At 27.4% G+C, this 12,091-nt stretch overlaps 2 protein-coding genes across 12 annotated transcripts in view; one reads left to right on the forward strand and one right to left on the reverse strand.

Annotated features, from left to right (window-relative positions):
- Positions 1-270: 270 nt before the first annotated feature.
- LOC113552967 (maltase 2-like) lies at positions 271-7,546 on the forward strand. 2 transcript variants are annotated; one of them, XM_026956047.1, is made up of 12 exons: positions 271-396; positions 488-586; positions 1,122-1,301; positions 1,407-1,564; positions 1,817-1,942; positions 2,012-2,253; positions 3,925-4,120; positions 4,546-4,801; positions 4,897-5,092; positions 5,483-5,626; positions 6,200-6,284; positions 7,116-7,546. In XM_026956047.1, exons 1-11 carry the CDS (start codon positions 339-341, stop codon positions 6,264-6,266), a joined length of 1,722 nt encoding a protein of 573 aa, XP_026811848.1. In that variant the 5' UTR covers positions 271-338; the 3' UTR covers positions 6,267-6,284; positions 7,116-7,546. The 2 variants fall into 2 exon arrangements, with proteins under 2 accessions (XP_026811848.1, XP_026811838.1); XM_026956037.1 differs by lacking the exon at positions 7,116-7,546 and having other exon boundaries at positions 6,200-6,375.
- The window catches only part of LOC113552905 (regulating synaptic membrane exocytosis protein 2), a 32,142-nt gene continuing 26,864 nt past the window's right edge, over positions 6,814-12,091 (reverse strand). For 6 of the 10 annotated variants that reach the window (XM_026955993.1, XM_026955959.1, XM_026955976.1 and 3 more), the window contains 4 exons: positions 10,947-11,149; positions 10,630-10,769; positions 9,929-10,069; positions 6,817-7,279 (listed from right to left, as the gene is read on the reverse strand). In XM_026955993.1, the coding sequence (XP_026811794.1) occupies positions 7,277-7,279; positions 9,929-10,069; positions 10,630-10,769; positions 10,947-11,149 (487 nt within the window). In that variant the 3' untranslated portion in view covers positions 6,817-7,276. Of the gene's footprint in view, positions 7,280-9,928; positions 10,070-10,629; positions 10,770-10,946; positions 11,150-12,091 lie in introns of all 10 variants that reach the window. The other 4 variants (XM_026956003.1, XM_026955968.1, XM_026955924.1 and 1 more) reach the window with 3 other exon arrangements.

Raw genomic sequence — 12,091 nt, forward strand, 5'->3', positions numbered from 1 at the left:
CTATTTACTCATAATTAATTATATAATTTGGTTGTGAAAACTAAGTACTTAAAGTGTTTGCCAGTTGTCCAACCCGTAATTATTTTTGCGTTGGATTCGTAACTCTATTTGAACACGAATACTCGAATACATGATTTTGACCGATGTCACGTTGCATGTACGCGCCACTTACCTCTTGTCGTTCCATTTCGTCTATTACAATATGACAGCCCAATGAATAATTAAATAGGTACCTACCGAATACTTTTTGCGCACTTGTAAGGTCAAGGGCGAAATTATTTAACCATACAAATATCCAAAAATTCACACAGTAGTCGCCAGACGATTGCCCCGACACTATGATGTACCTTTGTTACATAGTGGTTTTAATCTTAACCGCGTTTAGTACAAATGCTGGTAAATAATTATTTTATTTAAAACTAAGTATCAATTTTTAATTTTATTTATAAAATATTCTGTAAATTCAACTTATACTTGACTTCTCTAGAACCTGCAAAATTGGATTGGTGGCAGACTAGTGTCATTTACCAAGTATACCCAAGATCGTTTAAAGACAGCAATGGTGATGGCGTTGGAGACCTAAAAGGTAATTGTATCCGTGTACGATAATAAGTTAATAAATAGATAATAATAGGTAATTAACAACAACAAAAAAAAAATGTTTTTTAAATTGCCATGTCACTAATGTATTAAAGTTTTGTAATATTCAAATAAAATGTATTGTTATATTAAGCATTTGATTTAAAATAAAATAAAAAAGATAGAAAATATTTTAGAATTCAAAATTAGGTTAAGAAAACAATTATGTAAAAAGCAATGTCTGAGAACAAAATATATAATTATATAAACAATAAGTTAAGTAATAATACAAAAGATTATGACAATATTCAAAACTATAGGTTAACAAAACTATTAAGCATTAAATAACAACTCTTGTTTTAAATATCAAGGTAACAATAGTTTAAAAATAGTAAGACATATTGTACTTTACACCAATAATACATGGCATACATTTAAGACTAATTTTTTTTATTTATCTTATTGGCTATCGTACAAAAAAAAAATATAAGTTTAAATGTTGATAAATGATAATACATATTATATTGTATTTTTTTGTATAGGTATAGAAGAAATGGCCGAACATTTTAATGAAACAGGTATTGGAGCTATATGGTTGTCCCCAATATTCAAATCTCCCTTGGCTGATTTCGGTTATGACATTTCCGATTTTGTAAAAATCGATAGCACTTATGGAACAATGGAAGACTTTTTATCACTTCAGATGAAACTTAAATCGCTTGGTATACATTACGAGTATTTACATGTGAAAAATTTAACCATAAATACTAGGTAGTATTTGTGCGATATAATACAATTATGAATCACGTTTTTCCACTCGATTTCAGGCGTTCGTATTCTATTGGATTTTGTGCCCAACCATTCAAGTGACGAACATGAGTGGTTTCAAAAATCAGTCAAAAAAATTGATCCATACACTGAATACTACGTGTGGCTTGACGGAAAATTAGATGAAAATGGAAACAGAGTACCTCCAAATAATTGGGTGAGTCAAATTAATTTAACGATATATTAATTTCACGTTACATAATACGACGTTTATTATTGCATTGAATATTTTGACGTGTAATGATTGAGGATAGTGAGTTTATATATTACATCACTACTTAACTCAAGATATTTTCAACTAGTCTAACTTTGTCTAATTTAAATTTAATTTGACTAATATTAAAAACCTTATATTGTCCATAAATTATAATCTACGATTATTATCAATATTATAAATATTATTTTCAAGCGAAACTATTTTGACGGAAGTGCTTGGGAGTGGTCGTCTGAAAGAGGACAATACTATTTGCACCAGTTCACGGTTAAACAACCAGATTTAAATTACAACTCTCCTGCTCTATTAGAAGAAATGAAGGTACTCATCTCTATTAAATCGTATTATTCATGCGTTCTATTCAGACTTCTAAACATTCGATTTCTTTAGAACGTACTTAGATTTTGGCTAGATGTTGGCGTTGATGGATTCCGCATAGACGCTTTGCCTTTCATAGTAGAAGACATTACGTTTGAAGACGAACCACTGATTGATCCAAAAATCAAAGATGATAATTACACATATTTTTTGCTCGACCATACGTTATCTAGGGATCAACCAGGTACATATAAAATTGTCGAAGAATTTAGAGCAATCTGTGACGAATACACTAACCGTGATGGAAATACAAGGTATTAAAACAAAAAATATATTACTTATATTATTGGTTTATATTTTTTTTAGCTATTTGTAATTTATAATATATATTATATACAATCTAATAAAAATCTGAGAATTAGCACTGCACTATAATAGGTTTCGACTCTTTGAGTGTACATTGAGTTGGAAGGTCACTATAATTGATGTGTTAAATTTTAATTCAATGATAAATAATTTTATATAAAAACGATTTTGAGTGGAGACGTTCTCTCAGACTATATCACTAAAGATATTTATGTATTGCAATTAGCAATTAATTTTTCTTTTAGTTATATGGTAAGGTTAACTTATTTTAGACAAAAATAAATCGTATAATATATTGTATATTATTATTTCATATATCATTACTAACTGTTATTAACTTGTTAGCCAATATCGACGTAACGTAAAACTATTTAACATGGTTAATTCTATAAATACTTACCTTTAAATTATTCTAAATATTTATAAATTTCCATCGTGTGTAGAAAAAATGATAATTTAAGAAAAAATGGAATGTTTAAAGTTTCTAATATTAATAATGAAATAACAAAAATCATTTGGGGATAAATTGTTGTTATATACGTGGAATACCAAAATATTAAGTTTAAACTCTTATAATTATTTACTTTCTTTTACTTTTTACCCTCTAAAGTACCAACTAGATCAAATTTTCTTCTAGAAACCACCTTAAAAATAAATTATTCAATCATTTGTATTGCTTCAAAAGATAATGACAGACAAAAAATAAAATTTCAGTACCGTCGCATTAGTAATTAGTTTATTATATAACTTTTATTAAAATTATATATTATACTGTTAAAATATCCTGTCATTTATTTTTATTTATAATGTTACGTTTCCATTATTACCTTGAAAGTTTAAACAACCCATAATATAGGTAATTATGCACTATACAAATCATAGTATATATCATTTTATCAAATAAATTGTATTTCTAAAGTTTTTTATATTAAATAATTTGCCTTAATCTACTAGTGTTCGTGATTCTGTAATTTAAAAAAATGTAGGTTTATATACACTATATATTAATACAACGGATTGTTATTAATTGCTTCTATTTTAAATAGTTTAGACAAAAACTGTGTTATGAGAAAATGACATTTCCATGTAAACGTATAATTTAGTAAAATAAAGATTCCCTTTTAACAAAAAAAAAATAGTAATAATAATATCGGTTAACGTGCATAAATCTAATAAATTAACGTGTGAATGAAAATAAAAATAAAAATTTAACATATTGAGTAAATAATTAAAATTATCTTAAGTAGTTAAACATTCGACTATTCGAGAACATAACACAGAGTTAAAGTTCCTAAAAATATAAGCCACAATTAAATTTATAATGGTAAATTGTGTGTGGCGTTGTATTGATTTTACATAATGAATAAAACAAAAACTTCAAAATAATAATTATTATGTACCAACTGACTGCGTATAGTATAGTATACTGTTTTAATTTGGATCTAATTAATTGACAAATTACATTTGTCTTAAAAACGTCTTTTAATAAGACTTTATTTTGACAAAATCATATTTGAATTAAAAAATGTTTTCTAGAGAAGTTAAACTTTGAGCTGATCTGCCTTGTTAATATAATATTTTTGTATACAGTCGACTAAAAACTTTTTGATATTGTTTAGACTAATGTTAGTCGAAGCGTACGCGTCCATTAATTACACGATGATGTACTACAGCCAGCAAACACACAGGGCTCATATGCCGTTCAATTTCAACTTTATCACATACTTGAACAAAACATCGTCGGCCGTCGACATAAAGAATACGATCAATCTATGGTTGGACAATATGCCTGCGGGTCAATGGGCAAACTGGGTGGTGGGTAACGACCAATGACGATAATTAAATATTTACAATTTAAATTTAATGAAATGGTTGCGAAATTAGTTTACACGAAACCTTTCCCCTTGTACACCTCATCGCTTTATTAAAAATCTTTTTAATAACAATTGTGATTTTAAAAGTCTCAGTGCTGCGAGATACGTATACAGACTACCAATGCTTTCATTCCTGACATTTGTGACGTTACATAATAGTTTGTTTCATTGGTCATCGTTTCGTCAATATATTACAATATATAGATAACAATTTAACAGTCCAGTGTGATCATTAGACTTTTAACAATAATTGGCCAGCCTTATACTACTTATGACCACTGAGTGTACTGTGTATGGTACTAGCACCGGTAGCACCTGTGGTGCAGAATACACGGAGACCAGATTAATTTTTTTTTAACCATGTAGATAGGGAACCATGATAACAAACGAGTGGCTACGAGATTCGGGCAGGACATGGTCGACCCAATGAACACGCTGACGACGATGTTACCGGGCACGGCGATCACGTACAACGGAGAGGAAATCGGTATGGCTGACGGCACGATAAGATGGGATCAGACGGTTGACCCGTTCGGTAGAAACGGCGGTATGGCCAGGTACGAGGTGAACTCGAGAGACCCGTGCAGGACGCCGTTCCATTGGAACGATTTGCAGAACGCCGGTAAGTACGCGTGGTCGGATCTCGGTACGACATTTGTTTCATTGTCCTCGTATACTCGGACGCAACGAATAATACCGAATGAATTGCGTCCTAAGGTTTTACGACGTCCCAACACACTTGGCTTCCCGTGAACAGCAACCATTGGTACCTGAACTTGGCCTTTCAAAAGGTGTGCTTAAGAAGCCACTATCAGACGTACAAAACGCTGTTGCGACTCCGTTCATCTCCGACGATAGCCCAAGGAAATCTCACCATGCACACGCCATCAGATTGGATTTTGATTTTGACTAGGTACAGTATATTTATTGTTGCCGTCGTTTTTGTATGGACTCGACCATATTGATTATTTAACTTTAAATGTTTCAGACATAGTTTATCTTATTTGTATAGGCATTTCTGAGATGAATGACCGCGGTAATAACAACGATTATAATAGCTTAATTTGTCTTTAGATAATAACTAATTAAGTTCTTATATCTGTTTATTTAATTACGTAAGTTTTCAATATAGCGTAAGATACGGATCGTGACAATATTGTTCTGTTTTAATTGGCGATTCGTTAGTTAAAATTTGTATTTATTATATTCAACAATGTGTCACTGTGGATAATTATTTGTCGTCATGATATTTTAGGAATATTGTTAAAAGTTGTTTCAACCGTGAATATTTTTATTTTTTCAGACAATTGGAAGGCCACGAGACCTTCTACATTGTTTTAAACGTAGGGTCGGAACAAGAAGCAATTATTTTAAATGAACACTTTAAGGACGTACCGATTTATATGATCGTCCGTGCTTCGAGCATAAATGCATGGCACAGTGAAAAGTAAGTTTATAATACAAATAGAGAATAGGTACAAAAAAAAAACAACTAAATCAACGAATATTTGCAAAAACTTAATTTTATATCACCGTTTTTAAAAACTGGAGTCTTTCTACAACTTAATTAAAATTAATATTTATAATATTATATGTAATTTAACAGTACAATTAGTACATGTTAAACAATTATCGGAGGAAAAAACTGGGAATGGTTTTGCTGTATAATATGTATCGAGTGTACCTCGTCATTTAATAAGGATACTACTCGTACAATTGATAATTGTTCTTATACTATTGTATTAACTGCTATTAATTTAAGACAATACCGACGTACATTAAAACGATGTATACACGTGATATACGGTATATAAATTACAAATAACTTAAAATTCATTTAAATATTTTTAAAATAACAAAATATGTATTTATATATTTACTACTATATCATTTGGATAGTAGTTATGAAGATAATAAATGGCTATGACAATAACTTATAGTATACCTTGTTGAGTATTTAAAAACGACATCACGAGCAATAATATATTTAAATAATTTATATTTTTTTTTTTTGTTTTAGTGATTACATTGATACAACAAGACCACTAGCAATGCGACCCAAGTCATCACTAGTGTTATCATATTGATAAAATGTTCAACCCAAAGTATGCAAACTCACACATTATATTATGATATTATTAAACTACAAATGTTGTTTGAGATAACACTTAAAAATTAAATATTATTACCTCTTAATAGAATTGTTTCTATTTTTCAATTATTTTCACAAACACTTTTGTGATTCCGAACTTTGTGTTAAATATAAGCCCAATAAAACATGAAAGATTGTATTCAATTTAATTAATTATTTTAAAATTATAAAAAACGTATTAATGACGTATTATTTCATATCTATAAAAACTTTAATAGTTTGAATTACTTAATGTATTATTTCTAAGAAAAAAATATATATATTACACTCGAACAGAAACAAATTTTTTTAACTTTGGGATATATATAGGGGCCAGCTAGGACATACTTCGATATAATTAGTAATAGCGCATTTTTACAAGAGGGTGTTTTTTCTTTTTGGTAATATAGCTCCATAGTTCATACGGCCATACGTAAAAACGACAATAGTTTATATTTCATACGCTTTCTTTAAATTTAATAATTATAAATTATTTTACATAGATTAGTATAACCTTCGTTGCTGAACGGCAAAGTCAAATGTATTTCACTTGAATGAGATTCAGTATACAGGACACAAAGGACTAAATTAATATAATGTTTTAATAAATAATGCACTGTTTATTTTAAGGTTTTTCCATTAATTATCAATTAAACAGTTAAAAACAGGTTTTTTTCATTATAACTATATAGGAATGTATAGACATAATAAGAAAGTTTAATGTTACAAAACACATAATTCCATAATAAATAATTTATTTACAAGTAATATTGTTTTCGCTTTTATTTACAAATAATTTTTTTAGAATATTGAGAATATAAATTAGAGTTGCGTTAAAAAATACTCCAATGCATAACTGTGACTTGACATTAAACAATGAATACTTTTAAGTGGAATTAAAAACAAAAAAATGTTCTCTGCATGCAACCACCAAAGAAGAAACCCAATAGAATGAAGCAACAAAACTCACTGAAACATAAATTAAACACAAACGAAGAAAAAACATTAAGACAGGTAACAAAAAAAAGAAACAAAAATGCAATTAAAATATTTGTATACATAAAACATTCTTCAATAACACCATAGACGCAATTTGGGGGATGCTTCGAAGTACTTTGTACCCCTAGACGTATAACAACAGCCATTAATACATTCTCAATTTGCTTAACTTGAACTGTTTTGTTTTGTTTTTTAATACTATCAAACGGATTAAATCATGTTATTATTTTACATTCTACATATTTTTTTTACCTTCAGCTGTTATACTCTAACAGCTATTAATTGTTATTTTTAATCTCAATATATTACCTGTATTAAAACTTATTGATATTATGTTTTTTTTTTAATGTTGCAACTAGTACTTTTGTCAAAGTCAATATTGCGAAATAAGGGTATAAAATAAGTAAATATTTATGCAGAAGAGTCAATTTTTTATAAATAAATCGGCTAATTTAAAAATAAAAACCCAAATTGCACCTATGTCGATTAATTTGATTAAGTAGATAATGTAATATTTATCGGCTATTTTATATTATTATACCAACTATCGCTATCAGTTTTTTCGAGGATTATAAATCTGTTGGTTAAAAATTAAAGTAAATTTAAATTTCTTAAAGATTATAACTTTAGTACAATAATTACTAAAAATGTGTATCATGGAACAAATGGATGAGTAGTTTTCGTCATGATATAATAGTTATATAATATTAAACAACTCAAGTAATAAGCACTTATTACTATTAAGTAAATCGACAAGCAAAATTATAAAAAGATTTAATAATATTGTAAATGATTAAAAAAAAAAACTTATTGTTGCATATTTTAAAAGTTTCAATAATCTAAGGTTTTCATAAATTGTATTATACTTTTGAAAAATAACAAAATATTTAGAAAGTTTTTATTATATTACAAAGATGTTAAACAATGAAAATTGATCGAAATCACCCATCATTATAAACTAGGTTATTATAATAATATATTATGTTTTAAATCAGTAGTTTAATTTTTATTTTTAGATTAACAGATTATTTGGAAGTGTACAAGCTCAACATGTGAATTATTTCTGTTTATAGTTTGTAGTTAAAAAACCAATTGTTTTAGGTGTAGTTTTTTCTTGTTAAAGTTGAGACTAATTACATTTTGAAAAATATTCTGAATTAAATTGTTTTTTCCGATTAATTTCAAAAATATTAAGTTAAAGATAACTATTTTAAATTATTTCATAATTAATTCTTTTTAAATCAAAACTTTTATAAGTTTATTTTATTTAGAATAAAACAGTAAAAATGTCTTTGTGGCAAATTGAACGAAGATTTACAAACATTTTACTTTGGCAGTTTTTTACAGTTTTCTCGAATTTCTTTGTAGTTTTCACAACCACAAATCGATAAACGAGTTAAATTTTTATAATATAAAATAACAATTTGACATTTATAAAGCTCGAATAAGTTTACTTATTAATTAAAAAAAAACTTGTCATTATAAACAGTTACTAACTATTTTTTACGTTGTGAAACTAAATTGAAAATTTCGATAGCTGTTTAATTACAGTAGTTAATTATAATAGCCAATACACGAGTTTTATTAATCACTAAATTTAAAATTTTGTATATTTTATAATTTATTGTTTTTTATTATGTACACTCACACCACACATCACCCACAGGTAATGTAATTGTGTTATTATAACGTAAAACTAATTCAAGCGTTGTATATTAGGTAAATTATTTATGTATGATTTCAAAGCTAGAATATTATTTAGTTATTTGATAAATAGTGCAATTTTTGCAATTAAAAAAAAAAAAAAAATCAGCATTATAAATGAGCAGTTAATAACGAACAAAATTATAGGTATATGTATGTACTGAAACCAGCCCGAATTTGGTACCCTGTGAAGCGGAATATCAAAAAAATTAAAATTTACTATGGACTCATTTCGACGTAATAATACCACTTAAATTTAAAAGCAATCAAAAAATTCAAAGTTTTTGAAAAGAAGAAAAATATAAGAGATATATTTATGTACCATTTGAATTTTAAACAGTTCACAACAATAAATATAAAATACGTGCCATTAAAATGGTAAATTAAATACCATGCACGCCACACATATCACCCATAAGGACCTCATATAGCTTGTCCTAAATGTAGTTCCGTCAAAAACTACCGCTTTATATTATACATAAAATATTACTATTAAAATATTATAATGATTAATTAATATAGTAACGTACGCATGCAAAACATCACTACGACATAACAATATGGTCGATGGGCACGAAGTCTCGTGGATATCGATTTGTAAAAAAAAAACATTTCCTACTGAATTTATGGAGAAAAAACTTATAAATAAATATATATCTATTATATAATACTAAGTAAGTGAATAGTTATTATAATATTCATGTCCTGTGGACTTCTATATATTTATAATGCGTGTAATGAATAATTGTTTTTATACAAGACTAAAAATACAGACTACAGTTTTTTTTTTTTTTAATAATTACTTAAAAACATATTACATGACTACGGTGGTTCACGGGGCTATTAAATTTATATTATGGTCTACCATGGATACAATGACGGAAACGAATTCCGAAATCTTTCATTAACACTAACCAACGACGACGATCCGAACAGCCTGTACCATTCCGTCAATGATGATCCGGGACTCGTAGTGATGCTATCCATATAAATTACGGCCACTCCCATAAATACTTTTCTTCCTTTTTCGCGTCCGTAATCACCCCACACCGACACCTGTGAAATAATAAAATATAATTTTTATGTTGGTTTATATAAATGTATAAATGTATAATAGGTAAAAAAAAATGTGCCGTTCTAATATAATTGATTAGTGTGATATTTTTAAGTTACTTTAAAATAGAGACAACCATCGATGGTACTTTTACTTAAATCCACTCAGATTAAAAACAGGAACTTGTTAACTCTTAAAACGATTTTCGGTTTGTAAAAATTCGATCTCTCTTCAATGCGGTATGTTTCAAATCAACTTATAACTATTATCTATTTTGATACAAAATATATTAACATAACTAACAGAGATTAACGGTTTTTATTAAAAGGAATGAAATTTAACAAAAATGTAAAAACCAAAAAAAATTAAGAATTATTTTGTTTTATAGATACATTTTTTATATACAGATCAACTATCAATAATTCACTGTTTGATAAAAAATTTAAGCACGACATATAGACTCCATGGCTATTGAAACAGTGACATAGTTTAGAAACTGCTTAAGCAATTATCAAATGAAACTTTAAGTAATAGAAGTAAAAAAAAAACATTTCAAGCGTACCTGGATTAAACAACCTGCAGGGGAACTTTTAAATTTGAGCATTTCCATGTACTTAGGTTGCAAGCTCTCTTTAATTGTTTTTGTACGATGTTTTTCCACACATTTTTTGCCTTTCACTAGGTATACTTTAACATATGTATCTGTTAAAATATATATATTTTTTTTTTAATGTAATACATAATATAAAAAATATCTACATTAAAAATAACTGAAAAATATTCAAATAAATTGGCATTTAAATCAGTACTTTCTTTAAAATTCATTATTAATTACTTTCTAGTCTAACAGAAAACATTATATAATTTATATTTCTATACCTGGAAGCTTTGTTTTCGTTTCTTTAACATTAATTAGATCCTTGGCTTCAAAAACTGTAACTTCCATAAAGTTAACGAAAAAATTGAATCCGATTTTAACGTCACCTCGATATGGAGTCCCCAATATTTGTCGACTAACTTTTTGTCCTGGTCCAAGTTTACCAATAAACGTAGTCACTTCACCCTCGGTGGACTGGCCGGCGCTAAAATGACGAATGAAAAAAAGTTAAATTTTACAACAGAATTAATTATTATAAACGATATCGATCTAAACGAAGGTAACTACCTTAGAAAAAAAAAACTACATAATATTCACGACCGTTTGAAGAAAGATAGATTATTGGCATAGATCGCCATAGTGCTTGAAGAAATTGATAGTCACGTGAAGACCAAACATGAGAATAGTATATTATATTATACAATTATTGTAATAACAAATAATTACCATTAAAGCATTTTGTATCCTAAAATATAACTTACCTTACTTATTCTTGGATTTTAAATATTCGAAAACCGATACATTGTATGCAATAAGGAGTTGTAAAATGACTATAATGTATTAAATTTGAATTTACAACATTAAATATAATATCATTGAAGTCTGAATCCATCTGTATTCGAGAAACTAATACATATGGTGGACTCAACATTTCTTTTCTCTAGATAGTATGAAATATTTATTGTTTTGAGGGTTGAACCGTAAATAAAATTAATTAAATATAATACATTCTCCTGCATACTATGCATCGTTAAAAATCTATTATGTATATATATATTTTTTTTTTCGTAACCACATATAAAATTATGTTTTGTATTTAAAATTTGTCATAAAATTAATCAGATCAGATCCATATTTACATGTGAAATATCTCTAAAGATATGCTTGAAACATAAGTTCTTAGTGATAGGGTGACACTTTGGGAAACTGTACATTGTGAAGTATGTATAGCTTATAATTGTTATCCATACATATTATCACTTGAAACTTGTTTCATTTGTCTGAATAGCGTTATATATATTTGTCTATATAATAATAAATTATGTTGTTAAAAGTAATTAGAAAAATCTTTATTTACAAATTCATGCACGTGCAAATGTAAACTTTCTATGAAAATCAATAACTAACAATGCAAAGCTTTAAATAA

The sequence above is a fragment of the Rhopalosiphum maidis genome, chromosome 4 (assembly GCF_003676215.2).
Source record: "Rhopalosiphum maidis isolate BTI-1 chromosome 4, ASM367621v3, whole genome shotgun sequence".
NCBI classification, from domain to species: domain Eukaryota; kingdom Metazoa; phylum Arthropoda; class Insecta; order Hemiptera; family Aphididae; genus Rhopalosiphum; species Rhopalosiphum maidis.